This window comes from Buceros rhinoceros, unplaced genomic scaffold (assembly GCF_000710305.1).
Source record: "Buceros rhinoceros silvestris isolate BGI_N320 unplaced genomic scaffold, ASM71030v1 scaffold12294, whole genome shotgun sequence".
In the NCBI taxonomy this organism is placed as follows: domain Eukaryota; kingdom Metazoa; phylum Chordata; class Aves; order Bucerotiformes; family Bucerotidae; genus Buceros; species Buceros rhinoceros.
Window position 1 is genome coordinate 70673 of NW_010410132.1, and position 16772 is coordinate 87444.

Here is a 16772-nt window from a genome sequence, read left to right on the forward strand (position 1 = left end):
CCAGAGAAGGGCCTGGGCGCCCTGGTTTTGCCCCCAGCCATTAGCATGTGGCTTGTCCCTTGGCAGTGGGGGGTAGGACACCATCCTTGACCTGCACATCAGGGTGGGGGGAGCTTGAAGCATGCAGCTCCGGCACCACCTCCGCTTGCCTTATAGCAGCCCCGGTGTCTCGGGGAAGGGGTCTTGAGAAGCAGCAGCGATGGTTTTATGCATTATCCGATGGTCCTTGGGATTCCTGTCACCAATGAGTCATGCTTCTGACCTGGAAGCGGCGCAGAAGCCGCCGGCGCAGCTGATTGATGCTCTCCGGGCTGTGGAGCAAAGTCAAACATCCCCAGTAATTCTCTCAGACCCTTCGTCAGTCTCCCGTGTCGGTCAGCCGGGAGGATTTGTTGATGGATGGACCCTTGTAGCTGCAGGTGTATTTTACCAGCTGCTCTGGAGCCTGTTGAATACTGGCACAGCTGACAGTGAGCTGTGGTTACTCATTGCATAGGAGCGTGTTGCTCTCCCAAGGGAAGCTTTACTGTTCTCATCACTCTGAGCGCCCGTGGGTTTCCATCTGCAGTTTGCATCACCGCCGAAGCCACCATCAGTGTGGGGCTGGGGGCTCCATCTAGGAGCCAGGTATCCAGGGATGCTCCTCAGCGCCTCCACTATTAACTTATGTCCATAAAGTCCTTGATGAGTAATGCCTCCAGCTACCTGCAGCTAGGGATTGCTCTCCCCAACTCACCCCTGGGCCCCTAGTGGCCAGCAGACACTTTCAGGGTGGCCAGCGGGCACTTCTGAGGTGCCTAACAGGCAGCTGCAAAAGGGGAGAAAAGGTCCATGCTGGCAGAGACATGCAAACCACCCCCCAGATCCCTCTTTGCTCCTCCACAACGACCTCCCAACAGCACCTTTCCTCCGCAACGTGATGAAAATCTGATTTGTGATGTTTTCCTGAGTGCCTTTGTGAGGTGAGAAACCCCTGGAGAGAACTGCCTTTCCAGCGCTGCGCTGCTCCTTGGAAACTGTGCGACTCCGGGCTCTGGCAAGTAGAGAAACGGAGGGTATGAGCTCTCCTTGCCCCCACCATCGAACAGAGCTGCAGAGAAAAGGACACCGAGGAGGGAAGGGAGTGCCAAAGCCACCCCAGTCTCCTTCCCAACTTCGCAGGGACTTGCTGTGTTCTCCTGACTCAGTAACATGCTGCTATTTAATTAACTTTTGACTTCTGGTTTAAAGGAGCAGTGCACAAAATAGTTATTTACTTCATTTGGAAATTCTTTTAATCGTTGCCATAATTATAGCTTCCTCCTCTTTTTTTTTTTTTTTTGATATTTTTCTTTGCAGGGGGAAGGGAGGGAGGGAGGGGGAATATTTGCTGCTCTCCTTGTGGTTATCACATCCTTCAAATTGCTAAAAGAGGCTGGGATAATAGGTCTGGTGATTATATATAGGCACCATCTGCTCTGTGGCTGCTTCCTATCAAAGTGCAGTTAGGAGAGTGCAAGAAGGATATTTTCTCGCCAGCTATATTAAGACTCCGTTTCCATCCCAGCTCCAAAGCAAAGCTCTCTGCATGCAAATGGATCAAAAGCGCTGTAATCAATGGCTCAGTTTTGGCAGCCTCGAAGCTGAATTTTTTCACTTTATTTTATTTTCCCCTCAAGTTTGCTTTTCCCAGTCGTTACGCAATATTATTCGAGGCTGGTTGCTCTGCATTCCATGTTTTCTTGTAAGCACAGTTCCCCCCGCCCTGTTTGCTGAGCAATATAGTCTCGTGTTAGCTGGCACAGAGATTTATGTCCTAACTCGAATTCAAGGCAATATCCGAGCAGTGGGGAATGTTTTGGACGATGATGAGGGCAGATTTTGGGGATGCGTATGCTGTCGGTATGTAGAGGAGGTGGAAAGCTGAGCTGGAGCCCTAATGGGAATGAATTAATACATGTTTTATGACAGCAGCCATGGCCCGTTGCTGCTGGGGACTGCTGGGAGCGTGGCAGAGCTCAGTGTTTGGGGCAGTACAGCGAGTCAGGAGGTGTCTCTGCTGGGAAAGATCTTTTGCATCTTCTCATGTGGGGAACTGGATATTGCATTTGCCCCTCGGTGGCCTCAGAGACCCAACAGGATTTTCTTCTCTCCTGGAGCTGCTAAGATTTTATGCTCTTGGAAGAAGCAGATAAGAGGAGAAGGAATAAGACCTCACCAGCCCAATGGAGGGTGCTTGGGATGGGGTGTGCGAGCACGTGAGAGCTGGAGACCAGAGGCTGAAAGGCAGAGGACTTTGTCTTGTGAAATCTGGGCTGTGGTGCCTACAAGAGAGGAGAACTAAACGGCTTTTTGGATGGGTGGAAGTGGGTAAAAAGAGACACGGGAGAAGAAGATCCCAGATAAGTTGGTGAGGATGGAAAAGGCTACAGTGCTCTAGCAAAGCTGCTTCTTTCTGGGGGAAGTTTCCCTGAAGATGGTGGGATGACGATTGTGGGACATCATGTAAGGCGTATGTTCCTGTATTTTGTCACTCCTCAAGATGTGCTGTCTCCCTGCACTCACTCCACAGATTTTGAAATGACTCTTTAGAAAATAAGCCCAGAGAGGCTGTGGATGTCCCATCCCTGGAAGTGTTCAAGGCTAGGTTGGACGGGGCTTTGAGCAGCCTGCTCTAGTGGAAGGTGCGCCTGCCCATGGCAAGGGCGTTGGAACTAGACGGTCTTTGAGGTTTCTCCCAACCCAAACCATTCTATGATTCTGTGATCCTCAACGCTGTTTCTCACGTCCCCCAGCCACCGTTTCACATGTCCTTTTGTCTGTGAGTTAAATCACGGTCGAGATTCACACCTGGTCTGTCTTGCTCCCACCTTGCCGGATGCTCTGGTGGGAAGTCCCATGCAAGGACCTCAAAAGCAGCTCCCCAGCTCTTCCTCCTTGGTGAGACGAGCTGGGCTTCCTTCCAGAAATGCGTCCTGTCGATTGCTGCATTTAATCAACCAGGAGCTGCATTTACCCAGCTTTAGGTGTAGCCCCACTCCTGCTGCCACGCAAATGAGTAAATAGCAAACCCAGCAGTTCCTGCTGGAGCCAAGCAGCGGATCCACGTGGGCTCGTACCGTGCAGGGGCTCCCGCAAACCCCCCCGCGCCGAACAGAAGCCACGCAAATGAGTAAATAGCAAACCCAGCAGTTCCTGCTGGAGCCAAGCAGCGGATCCACGTGGGCTCGTACCGTGCAGGGGCTCGCGAAACCCTCCGCGGTCAGCAGAGACGTTCCCTTTCGCGGACGAGCCCGGATGGGGCCTCGCATGCGCTGCTTGGAGAGAGCAGCAACAAACGGGTTATTGTTTCTCTGTCCAGTTTCTTCAACAGGAAACTGTGTTTAAGAACATCAGGTTTTATAAAAAGTTTGCTTGACAGGCTTTTCCGCAGTCTGTGCTTCTTCCTAATTTCTCTGCTCGAGGCAGCACTCTGCTTATATCTTTTTTTGTCCTCATACACACAACTACCCATGGCTGCTTGCGTTTAGTTTCAAGCCCCTGGTTCAGAGGCAATGACATGGTTTATCCAGCACCGTGCGGTTAAAGTCACAGCCACAAAACCCAGAGAGTTAAAAAAAAAAAGGCACAAAGAAAAGGCTCCAAGGGTTAGGGGATGTTGAACCAAAAAATGTTCCATCGGCTTCAGCTTCGGCCGCCCTGGAGCTGCCTGTGGCCGCGTGGAGAGCGGGTGAATGAGGTGCCCAGGAAGGAGGCTGGGTGCCAGCCGGGCAGCGTGACCCACCGGCAGCTGTTTCCAAGGGTCCTCGGCACAGAAATGCTGGAAAAGCTGCGAGCGTTGGTCTGCCAGAGTGGGGGAGCCTTCCTGGAGGAGAGGATGCTTCGTGACCAGGGTAGCAAGGAGGAAACGGAGGAGAGGACTGAGTTGAACTGGGAGGCTGCTCTGCGAGGGGGATTGCGGGAGCTGCTCAGTATTCCCCCGCCGTGGGAGTGCCCCTGGGCTGTATGAGAGGCTGTATGACCTCAATGGGTTAAAAACATTCCCATTTCTTATAGCAAATTGGGGTCCAGCTGCTGCTCCAGGGATCTACAGACCAGAAAAGGAATTGTACAGGATCGGACGCTGCCTGGGGATGCACCATAACAACTTTGTAGCCAAGGAGTAGCATTTTTAGACCAAAAACAAAAAAATCTCCCAAGAGTTCAGTATCCACCTCACAGTGCTTTTTCCTTTCTCCGGTCATGGGGAGGATGTTCGGAATCGTAATCTGCTGTATGGGCTGTGCGCTGGTGTAAAAAAGGGCTGTGAGGTTGTGGTAAAGGTCCCCTGGGAGTCAGGGACCTGGTGGGGGCTGTGCAGCGGTGGGGACACACAGGGACCAGGCACAGTCTGAGCACTCCTCTGTACCCAGCAGTGGGTACAGTTCTCGGTGGAAATGCTCACATCAGCCCCACATGTGACTTTTACAGAGCTTTAAGCCAGATTTAATGAAGGGGCAGAGTAAAAGTGAGCGTCTCCTGGGCCATCACATGCCCTGTGGAGGAAAGTCTGCCTGCAGAGCCCAATTCCTCCACTCTAATTACAGGAATGGGTGGCTTTTCCCTTCTCAGGCTGAAAAATTGGCCCGAAACCCTGAGAAACCACAACACAAATGCCTGACGCTGTTCCACATGCTCTTCAGTGAACAAAAACCCTCTTGGAATTAGCCCTTGCCTACCAAAATAGGCAACACCACTTCAAAAAGGAAGAGGAAAAAAAAAATCAAACCCAGGGCTTCAAGGGGAAAGCACTTGCAGCCTCAGAGTTTCTATAAGCACGTTGCCGTGCCTGCCAGCCCAGCCGGTGTTTGGTCCGTGATGGTGCCCAGGCAGGGGGTGACCCCACAGGGGTGCTCCTTGCTGCTCCAGCCCTGCGGCAGCACGGTCTGCGGCCTCCTCCTGCGATGGGGAGCCCTGCACACCGGGACAGTTGCGTCATCGCCATCACTCCTTCCCCATCCTCTTAATTTGTTTTCCCCTGGGAATATTAAGCCAAGCTTGGTTTGAAGCCTGAGAGGGCTTTGGCAACACCTCGTGCATCTCAGCACCATCAGCTCCAGGTTTTCCCTAGGATTTCCCTAGAACATCCCAAGCTCATCTCAAAGGTGTTACATTTAGCAGCATCTACTGGGTCGCAGCTGATCCTGGTCTGGAGGGCCCAAGGAGCTTTCTTGCAAGGAAACATGGTCTGGCATAGGCTGAGCCCACCCCCTATGGCCATTCAGAGCCACTGTGATGGAGCAAAGAGGAGACACCAGCCTGCATATCGTGGGGAGAACCATGATCTGCTCTGGCCCTCATCCCATCGCACACCCAGGTGGAAGGAGCCGGACCAGGCAGTGCCTTTGTAGAGTGACCCGTGGGTCCCTGGGGAACGGATGGCTCTTACACCGCCTCAATGAGCCTGTGGCTGGCAGGAAAACACTTCAAACCAGAAGTGGAGGTGCTTACAAGTTGTAGGGGACCCATGTGCCAGCGTGGCTTGCCCTTCAGAGTGGTGGTTTCCTCTCTTTGTTTGTCCGGCTCCCACCACCGCAGCTCTCAGAAAAGCAGGCGTGCCTCTGGCCACCTCCTGGAAGCTTATCTTACCCTAGAAGAATATATTAGATTTCCTTTTTTACATTAAAGCTTCATTTTTTTGTAATTACAGAAAAAAATGAGAGGCTTGAGTATAAGGTTATAAACTCACACTTGGTTTTCTTCGGCTGAAGTTAAAGCACACATGGACCATTTATTTTAGCGAGAGACTGAACACGTGTTTTATATTGGCTGTCAGCAGCCCCAGGTTCACCTGGAACCGCCCAGAAAACACACAGGATTGCCAAAGGCAGGGAAGGACCTAAACTAAACGGATGCCAGGTGGGTGCCAGCCCAGGGTTCGCGGCGGTTTCAAGCCTAATTACTGATGGAAGCTGGTGAGAGGGTTTGCAAGAAGCTGGTCTCTGGTGTCTGTTACAGCCAGAAAGGCTTAAGCGGAGCCTAAAGTTAGGCCAGTGCTAAGAGCTCTGAAATAATCAGTGTCTGGTACCAGGAGTAGCTGGGGTGGTTTCAGAGAGCTGGCGACTTCCTCTGCCTGTAGCATCCTTGGCAGCGGAGTTTCCTGTACCGCACCTGGTGACGTTGTGCGCATTGACTCGCGGCTCAGTCAGAACGCTCGTGGTTCAGCAAAAGATGGTCCGTTGGGCTCCAGCGCTGCGTTATCTCCGGGAAAGAAGTGGGTGCTTTTAGGTGTTGCACTGGATGATTTCAGCCGTCCCGTGGAGTTCATTGTATCTCCTCCAGCCGACACCGACTTCTGATTAGGGAGCGTAAAGTTAGGATGGAAGAGCAGAGCAGCAGTTAGAAGGGAATTGCTGCTCAGGCAGGAATCTGGGCGGGATTTACGCCACAAATATCCGCTTGTTTGCAAGATTTTGGTGGGGAGAGGCTGGTTTAACCGCTGCAGGGTACCAGCTGCTGGGTACACCCTGTAAGAGGGAGGGCTGACAGTGCCGCTGCCATGCTCAGCCCTGGTGATGTGTTTCAACTGATTTATCAGGTTTTTCCTGTATTTTTAATTTTTTTTAAATGCTAAATGTTTTTTTCTCTTGGGAGGGTGATGTGGCATCTCCAGAGCCCCACTACGGTGCTGCCTTTGGAATACGATTGCAAAGGCAAGAGCTGAAATAGCTTGGCTAAACCTTTTTAAATCCATCTATTTCCCCATCCCACCTTTAGGAAACATAACGCTGCTCTGAAAACCCTCCCGGCTCCTCACTGACATCCTTTTCTGCCAGGAGACTTCTGGAAGACGTCGCTGTAGTTATTGAAGGGGAAGGGAGGCCCTCCCCTTGCTTCCCCGCGCAGCGTGGTGTTAGCGTAGGAGAAGAGGCTTTCAGAAACAGGAACGGTTTAGACGTTGCAGAAATCCGCAGGATTTTGGCCTCATCCATGCTCTGCATGTGGCACCGGCTGCTTTTTACAGCTGCTTAATAAATATAAAGGAGCTCTGGTGTTTTTCTCTCCCCTCCTTTTATAACCCCGCTACTTGCTCATTTTCATTCCACTTCTGGTCAGCAGAGGTGGCTTTGATGGCAGGTTTTCCCCCAGGCTTTTTAGCTGGGAGTTAAACCCAGCTTAACTGGCTGGGGGTTTTCCACCGAGACTTGTTCATGTTAGGAAATAACTTGGAGGAGCCGTGGTGAGCTCCCCCAGTGTAAAAAAGGCGCTTAGGGAGCTCCGGTGCTTTGGTGCTTTAGGAGGAAAAGCGATGCGAATGATGAATTTCCCCCAGGTTTCGTACAGAATAAAGAAATCCCATTTTGAAAGAAAAATTGAGATTTTTCTTCGGTTTCATAGGGACTGAGAGGTCATTTTAACCCCTCTGTCGTCAGACTTCCCCAGGGGCACACTGAAAATAGCAGCGTTGGCTCAGGTTTGATACAAACCAGAAGGTCCTTTTTGGATCCAGAACTTGTCCCAGTTATCCCAGTGGGCAATGAGACTCAACTTGGCTGAGCGATGGATAACTCCAGAGTTTTGTTTGGTCTCAGCTATCAGCCCCCATGAAATTCAACTAGTTTCATTGAGAGTAACTGCAGTAAACTATCAAACAAGTGTTTTACATCCTAAATCCGTACTTTAAAATCTATTAACTGTGTTTATGGTTTAACCAGCAGTTTAATGACTTTGTAAATGATGGAATTTGAATTTTTTTAAGCCAACAGACCAATCTTTTAATATAATTTTCATTACAGGAAACAAAGATATCCATCCACGTCTGTCTTTTCCTCTAAATACGTCAGCCTACATTTCTGTACTTGACTGAAGGGCCAGTAATTACCTACCCATGGTAAAGCCTTTCTTTCTCGAGAAAGAACTCCGAATCACAGGAGTCGGTGTGTCACTCTTTTCCTGGCAGTGTTCAAGTTAATTGTTAAAAACAAATTGAACTTGGTGGTGTCAAAACTTCACCCAGGAAATCCAAACCCATATATAACTGGGAAGGGAAAACAAATGCAAAGCTTTCCAGAGATCATTTTGGGGGGGAGGTTCATCCTCACCTCTTTGTCACGAGTGTATTTTCACCGTTGCTTCGGGCGTTTGCTTTTGTGGAGGGTTGGAAACACTCCTGCTGGGTGGCTGAGCTGGATGCTCTCGTTGCTGGTGGTAGCTCATAGAAGTGCAAGGTCTTAGTAGGGCTCGGCAAGGCTTCGAGCTTAGACGTTTCTGTGGATGATAAGTCCTGCCGCGATGACGTTAGGCAGATGTGTAAATGCTCATGCTTCGGGGCATGAGCCAAGTCCTAACCCGAAGGGAGAGGCAGAGGAGCTTCCCCTGGGTCTGTGTGAGGACATTCCCATCTGGGGAATTTTATGCCTTTCCCCGAAAGATATGGGTCTGGGTGATTTCAGCAGTGTGAGTTCCATGGCCTCAGTGTAGTAGCTTGAAAATTCCCGTTAGTGACGTGGTTTAGTGGTGACCTGGCAGTGCTGGGTGGACGGTTGGACTCGATGATCTCAAAGGTCTTTTCCAATCCAAACCACTCTGTGATTACACCTGCGATAGCAGTGGTGCCTTCGCTGCAAGGGAGACAACCGCCCAGGCTCCTGGCTCCAGCCGAGCACCCAGCACAGTCCTGTGCTCAGGTTCACTGTCAGTACGGGACTCTGCACCGGGAAAACCTCCAGAGCTGCTCGTTGGGGTTTTTTTTTCCCTAAAGATACAATCTACACAACACCTTTCCTTAAGGAACCTGACGTGTAACCCCCTCTCCTCTCAGGTACTCCCATCCCCTTTGCTTCCCGGGAGGCAAAGCAGAGAGCTCAGGGTAGGGCTCAGGTAGCCGCGGGCACTGCGAAGCCGTCAGCGAGGCGCCGTGGCCAACCACCACGCATTTATGATTTCATTTAATTTTTTTTTCTTTTTTGGGGAACTCTGCTGCATCCCGGGCCGCGAGGGGGGAATAACCTCTTTGATTTTATTTTTTTTTCAGTTCTCTCAGGCCAGACACACCACAGCCCTTTGAAACGCTCTGTGTCCCTTACCCCACCCATGAATGTGCCAAACCAACCTCTAGGACATGGATGGATGTCTCATGAGGACTTACGAGCTAGAGGACCCCAGTGCATCCCTTCCGATCATGCCCCCCTGTCTCCACAAAGCAGTGTAGCCTCTTCGGGAAGTGGTGGGAGTGAACATTTAGAAGATCAGCCTTCTGCTCGTAACACATTCCAGGAGGAAGGGAGTGGGATGAAAGGTGAGTGAAAAACCAGATGCCTCCTCAACCCCAACCCCAGCACCCAGAGGCAGGAGGGGAAAGGCCATTTTCCCGGCAGCGCGGGGCTCGGTTGGCGGTTTGGGGCGAGAGTCCTCGTAACCAAACGGGGCCTTCCAGCATTGCTCCCTGGCTTAGGAATTCAGGTTTAGGGCAGTAAGTTAGGTTTTCTTTTAAGCAGCAGCTGATCCTGATCTGACGTCTTACAGCTGGGGGGCTGGTTTGCCCCCAAATCCTGCAAGCTGCCGGCTTTCCAAAAACCCGGGGTGTTTTTTGTAGCCTGTGGCTTTTCGCTGCGAGTGGTGCTCTTTTCTCTTCCTTTTCTTTTCTTATTACCATTAAAAACAGCTTAGTGTAAGTTTAGCAAGCCCCGTGTGATTCACCAGTGCTGTGTCTGGTACCCACCAAGTATTTGGGGTGGTTTTGGCTCAGGATGCTTGTTTGCAGTGAATTTATCCTCTGTATTTCCAGTTGCTTTTCTCATTACACTTGCACTTCACAGAGGCTCTTAGCAATAAATATATGCAATCCTGTTGGTAAACAAGACAGAAGCGAAACCCGGTTGCTGCAGTCAAAGATGATGAGCAAATGTCAGGCTGGAGAGGAATAGATAGATAAAAAATGTGTAAACATATAGACTGAACATTCCTGTATATTCAGTCAGACAAAATGACTGAAAATGAACCTGCAGCTATCGGAGAATGATGTTAACAACCGCAGTTTTCATTCATGGAAAGCAGCTCAGTTGTGGAAAGACCAGTGATGTATCAGAACAAGGAAATAATCCTATTTTTAAATAGTCACGAAGTCTGATTTTATGCTAATTACAGACAAATCTTGATACGTGTAGATCTCTGCGACATGTTGACTTGGCACTGTGCGACTTCGACGTGCACAAAATAAATGCGTGAAAACCCCCTCAGGGTTCCCCCGTGAGATCGGTGCCTGCGGCTCAGCCCTCTCTCTGGCTGGACTTTGCACCTTGGTGTCGCTCTGGGGTGGGAGCAGTGGGCTGTAGGTGTTCAGGAGACTTTTCTGAGCATGACAGCCTCGCAGAGCCAGGCTCTGCTTCTCAGCAGCTCCCCTCGCTGACAAACACCTCAGCGGGTGGCGCAGCCAGGGAGTGTTTCGTCTCCAGCGGTGCTGCAGGCTTGCTGCCTGCATGACCTTCTGGTGGACCAGCAGGCAGGCTGGGAGGGGTCACCATGGACATGTTGATCAGTGTGAAGAGTCCCCAAGGCTTTCCATGCCTGGGACCGGATCCTCAGTCTGTCAGGCTCTCTCAGGGGAAACCCTTTTTTGGGAGCAAGTGGTGCAGAGGAGTCCGTTTAACATGTTGTTTCTCCAGGTTTCTGCTGATAGAGCTGGGGAGGAGAGCGTAGGGAGCTTGGCTCCCCGTGATCCACAGCTGCAGCTCCGGGACCTGCGTGCGTAGGAACTTTACAGTGCGACGGAGTCGATCTGTACTGCCAGTTGTGCAAAACCCAACAGCGTTATTGCCTGGGCTGTCCACGAGCGATAACCAGTTAAATAAACTCCACATGTTAAGACAGCCCTTGCTGCTGCATGCAGCCCCCCTGGGGCAGGTGGCTGCCCTTCCTCGGGCCATCCCTTCCCAGGCATCCTCCTCCTCTGGGGAAAGGTTCGCAGACATCTAATCCTGGTTCCCCCTGTTGCAGTCAGCCAGACTGCTTTTGTCTTGCTTTTTTACCCGGGGACGTGCGGAACAGATGTCTACAGCCTCTGGTGACTACAACTGTCGTGTCTTCCCCTCTCTGCTGCATTTTCTTCAGATCGACCCAATCCTGTTTCTTCCCAGATGGTGCTTTCTAAACTTGGGGCTGTTCTTGCTTTTCTCCGCCGGGTTTTTTTGAGGAAGTCTGTAATTTATTGAAGGTGTGTTGTCCAAAACTGGACTGGGGAGCAGAGCAGAGGTTCACTTGCCATACAGACAGCATTCCTGTGGCTGTACAGCTCATCGTCCTCAAATAACACACCACCGCGGGTCACGTATGACCCATTGTATCCCCACAGCTTTCTTGCAGAAAATAAGTACTGCCCGTTCCCTGCCCTCGGTAAGTGCCGTTTCTTGTTCCTACAGAAACACACAACTTTGTGCATTTTTATTGGGTTGCGTCTTATTTCATCCAGACCGGTTGCTCGGTTTGCCAAGTCCCTTCTCTGAATTGCAGCCACGTCTCCCCGAGCGCGTTTGGGCTCTCGTGGCTTGGTGTACACCATGCCTCTGGTCAGCTTGCTCCTTCTTTAACACCCTCCAGGGCATCCAGGAGGAGTGTGGGGACACCAGACCCACGACAGTCCCCCATCTGACATGGTTTAGCAGTTCATCTCCCCTAATGTCACCTTACCATCCATCGTCGTGCTGAAAGAAAAATGCCCTTTGACTTTTTCCTGGCCCTGGGTTTCTCCAGGGGCAGACACGGATACTTTGTTCCCTGCAGAGCTCATCCATCTGTCTGTCAGTCCCTCCTGGGGCACAGCTTGGGGTACACTGGGAGGAGGGCTTGGGCAGAGCTGTGAATATGTCCAGGGTGGGCCATAAGGGCACTTCTGAAGATGGCCTGTCTATATCTATATATATATCGCAGAGTGAATTGTTTTCCTTCTAAATTTCCATGCCAGCACCCAGATATACCCGTGCCAGACGAACTCCGGCATTCAGGGGATAATGTACGTGAGCAGCCTGGAAGCCCTCGCTTTGCTGCTCACATCAGCTGCAGCGTTTCTGGCAGCCGTGCCATGACTTCGCAATTAGCTCTTAGTAATCGGTGATTAAAGAGTAGCTCCGCGGGTGGGTGGCTCGCTGCTCCGTGGGGATCATTAGGAAATTTGACTTTTCAAGGACCATGAAATCACCTTAGGTGACCTTGTACCTCCTGATTGCCTCTTCCCTGTGGGAAGGGGGAAAAACCCACCTCCATCCCTCTGTGTGCTGGGGTGCCTCCTGGGATTGCCATCCCCACTGGCAAGGGGGCTCCAGGACCATGGTAGCTCCCCAAAATTAGGAGTTGGTCCAGGGAGGCTGATGCAAAGGGAAAGAAGAGCTGCTGCTGCATCTGGAGATGGGTTTTCTGCAGGGTTTAATGTCTATATCAAGTTCCATCTCTCTTCTGAAATGATCCCTGTGGGCTTTGCCATGAGCGCGGACACGCACCAAAGGCAGGTGGCCCCAGGGGACATGGGATCAGGTAGACTTTTAAATGTGTTGTCACTGAAATGGTATGGGTTTGTGTTAAAATCAGGGTGAGATTCAAGCCTGCCAGTCCCATGCTGGAAACAGAGCTTTCTGCAAACAGCTTTTGATTTTTTAAACAGAAGATCAGTGTAAGAGGCCTCTGGCAGTAAGTTTTAGGACTGTTGTACGTTGGGACTTCTGGAAAATGGCAAAGTTCAGCCCGTCTGTGCTCAGTAAGTGCACAGTGTGTGGTGAGAGGTTGATCTTCTGCAGCATTTGATGAATTTCATTGAAGCGGGAATCTTGATGAGTGTCAGAGGATGGAGAGAGTGAGCAAATCACAGCTTGGAATGCAAGTGGTGTTTGGGGTCAGCTTAGGCAGCAGGAAACGTCTGGCAAATGTAAGAATTGTCTTAGGGGACCAAAACAATGGAACATCTTGCCCCGTCCCCTCCAGCAATGAGGTGTGTTGGTTCAGGAAGAAGTCTGTGATGATCCTTGACTTGCATCTGGTACTCAGCAGTGTGGGGCTTTCTGGACAGAGACCACCCACCCACACCACGCGATGTCCCAGCAGCGGGACTGTCCTCGTGTCATCTCATCCCTTTCTGAAGCAAGTCTGGCTTCACACTCTGCAGTCAAATCAGCCGGGAAAACCTTTGAGGTTGGCTGCGTTAGGAAAGGGTATTGGACGTGGCCGTGCAGGTTGTGCTCACGCTGGCCTCAGGGATGGCGAGCAGAGCACCAGCACCCACAGCAGCCTCAGCCCAGCAGCAGAAGCACACAGTGGGTAGAAATCCCTCCCCAACCCCCATTCCTCCGCCCCCCTTAGTGGGAACTAAGAGGAACCCCATCGTGGCAGCCGCTCTGCCAGCATCCCTCCTTCCCCTTGGGCTGTCCTGCTCCGTCAGCCCCTGCCTGCCATGGGCTGTGGGCTCCACCACCTGCTCAACCCACACGCTGTACGTCAACTCGGGAGTGAAAAAAGCGAGGGGAGGTGTTGCTGTTAACTGGTGTTACCCCCGGAAGAGCTATTTCCTGAGAACCCCCCTGCGCATGGTGTGGGGTGTGGGGCTGAAACACTGTTTTTTTCATTGTTGCTACAGCCGGCATGGGTTGAGATGGGGTTTCCAGGTGTCTTGTCGGTGGAGAAAGGGACAAGGACTAATGGACAAGGGTGTTGCTGGGTGTGGAGCACATGAGCTTGGTAGGCTGAGGCAGAGCTATTGTTGGGCTGTAGGTGCTAAATAAAGCAGGTCCTGATTTGGCGCAGCGTTTGATGCCTTTTGGTGCAAAGCAGAGGTGTCATCGTGGACGTGGTGGCATGCTGCAGCACGGAGATCTGCAGGCACCTCCTCCCTTGTGGGGCGTCACCACGGGCCCCTCAAACCTGCGAAACCACGAGTAGCTGCTGAGCAGGCTGGAGCGGGGCAGGCTCGTATCCCATTGACTTCCCGGTGGAGCCCTGTCATGGGGTCTGGTGGGGTCCTGCAAGTTGCAGAGGAAGGATTCCCCTCCAAGGTCCCTCTCTGTGAAACCTCGTTGATGTCAGGAGTATAAAAGTGGTTTGGGGTGCCCATCCAGCTGGGCACAGAGGTGCTATGCTGCGGACAGTGACTGGGAAGGAAGAAGTCATTTCAGTCAGTGCATGCTGAGGTCCCAAGTCACCCTTCTGAAACAGGTTGTAGGACCGTCTTGGATGGTGCATCATTTTTCCATGCTCAAAACAAGAAAAAATGATTTCTCTTTAAGCAGCCATTTAAATTTTCAGCACGTACCATTTTCCCTCAAGCCATAAATCAGTGTCTACCATCTGCAAAACAGCCATTTGCTCATCCTAAGCACTACCATGCTGTTAGCTTCAGCGGTTCCCACATTCCTGGGAAAAGCTCAGCAAGGAGCTTGGCGTGCAGCGGTGTGACACCAGCTGCCTGTGGGCTAATTCTCGGTGGCTCAGCTGCAGAAACCCAACCTCTGAGGAGATGTCCTCGCCTGGGGGCTGGTTCCTACTGCCATCCATACCCATAGCACTATGTCCTCACCTGGGGGTTGTTTCTCCTGCCATCCATAGCCATAGCACCGTGTTCTCCAGAAGGTCAGAGAAGTTCAGTGAGGTATCTGAAGCACTGCTGGGATGGTGGATGGAGCTCATGGAGGGGTGGAACCCACAAGGATGAACTCCTTGTTTTGCTGTTGATGCTATTGCATGTGGTAAGCGGTGTCATGAACACAGCGGGAGCTCTCATCTCCTTACCTTTGTGCTGCAGATGTCCCAGCCTGGCTGAAGAGCCTCCGGCTGCACAAGTACGCCGCCCTCTTCTCGCAGATGACGTACGAGGAGATGATGGCCCTCACCGAATGCCAGCTCGAGGCACAAGTACGTCCTGCATCAGTCGTAAAGCAATCAGCCGCGGTCCAGTGCTTGTGTAGTCAGTAGATGAGATGCCTCCAACACCTCTTTCTGTGTCGTCACATGGAAGGCATTTTGCCCACAGGTGGTTGGGAAGCAGAGGAAGGAAAATTGGTCCTGGGGAGTGAAAAAAACCTACATTGTACCTGAAAAAGGCCTTGTCCCAGATTTCTTACTGGAGTCCCAGTGTGAAAGTCCCATCACTGGGAGCTGTGCTTGAGCTTTTTCCGGGTTGGGATTACGTTCAGGAGTTCCAAGGGCACAGTCTGCAGTAGCAAACTCCTTCAAAGTCAGTTGAGGCTTTTGTGGCCAATGGCCTCGTTGACCTTTGAAAATGTCCCCGCTTCCAGATTGGCTTTTGTGTTACCCTGAGGATGAAGAAGGCCTGTCACACCTTTGCCGTCACCGTGTGAAACATCCTGGGGAGGGACAGACTAGCTGGAAATCTCTATCTTCAGCAAGTCTCTAAGTGATTTTCGATGTGCCCCGTGACTCAGAAATGTGACTAACTGCTGGCAGCCCTTCCTGTGTAGGGGAGGAAGGGTTTGGGTTGACCTGTCTGTCCTGTGGAGATGTTAACGCCAGGTTTTGTGCTGGTTTTGCAGAACGTTACCAAAGGTGCAAGACACAAAATAGTCATCAGTATCCAAAAGCTAAAAGAAAGGCAAAACCTGCTCAAGTCTTTAGAAAGGGTAAGTAATCACAACCACCTTTGTATTTCTTTTTTCAAGAAGCCAGGAATTAGTTCTGGGGTGAAGCCCTCTTTGGTTAACGTGTTGTTGGGACCTTTTGCAGAGAAATCTGTTCTTGTCTTGGCCGCATCTGAGTGATGTCCCAAACACCTCTGTACCAGATGCAGGTTTTATTTGGGGCGGTATTTTGTGGCCTGGGTCCTAATCCGTCTCCAGTACTCAGCAGCTGGGATGGATATACCCTGCAGCACTGGTACAAACCCTGGACAGCTTCAGGGTGCTCAGAAACACCTGAGCTTCAAGTGATGGAGGGCACCATCCCAGCAACACTGGTGGGAAGGTGGTCAACTGCCTGCTGAGCCATGGTGCAGGACCAGCTTTAGCCACACCAGCCATCACAGTCCTCTCTGCTGCTGGAGAACCCACCGGGCAGAGCCTGAACCCCTGGTTATCCCTCAGCCACTTGGTTATCTCTCCCTTCTCGCTGCTAGTGTCCGGTGGTCAACTGCCTGCTGAGCCATGGTGCAGGACCAGCTTTAGCCACACCAGCCATCACAGTCCTCTCTGCTGCTGGAGAACCCACCGGGCAGAGCCTGAACCCCTGGTTATCCCTCAGCCACTTGGTTATCTCTCCCTTCTCGCTTCCAGTGTCCCTCTCATGCGTGAGGTCAGCACAGGGACCTCCAAGCCCTGCCCCTACCTCTCCATCCCCAAAAAGAGACGTGTTTTCCACTGTCTGTCGGGTCAAAGGCTACTGCACTTCTCAGGAGCATCATGTGGGCAACCTATCCCTAGATAAAAACCCAGAGACCCACATCAAAGCCTGGACAACATCTTGGATTTCCAAGGAGAACAGACAGAAACTTCTTTTGTCATTTCAACAAAAGCTTAAACCCTGCAGAAATGGCTGTGGGAGAAGGAGCAGCCCCACAGACGTGCTGGGAGCAGCTCACCCAACCTCTCACTATTTATTATCTCAATATTATATTATACTTTATTGCACCATCTTCACACAGCAACTTGCAGAGCCTCCCACTAGGGGCTTTTAAATACTTATGTGGTGAGTTGCTATTTATTGTTGTTTTCGTTAGCTCACTGCTTTGCTATTTATTTATAACACAGCATTGTACTCAGGGTATGGCAGGAGCTAATAAAGCCATATTTACCTCCCTGTATTAATAATAACAACGATTAAATGCA

At 51.3% G+C, this 16772-nt stretch overlaps 1 protein-coding gene across 1 annotated transcript in view; it reads left to right on the forward strand.

Moving 5' to 3' along the window:
- SAMD4A (sterile alpha motif domain containing 4A) overlaps window positions 1-16772 on the forward strand; it is a 99665-nt gene that overhangs the window by 70546 nt on the left and 12347 nt on the right. The window contains exons 3-5 of the mRNA XM_010135494.1: window positions 8993-9256; window positions 14738-14847; window positions 15486-15572. Of these exons, the coding sequence (XP_010133796.1) occupies window positions 8993-9256; window positions 14738-14847; window positions 15486-15572 (461 nt within the window). The remainder of the gene's footprint in view (window positions 1-8992; window positions 9257-14737; window positions 14848-15485; window positions 15573-16772) is intronic.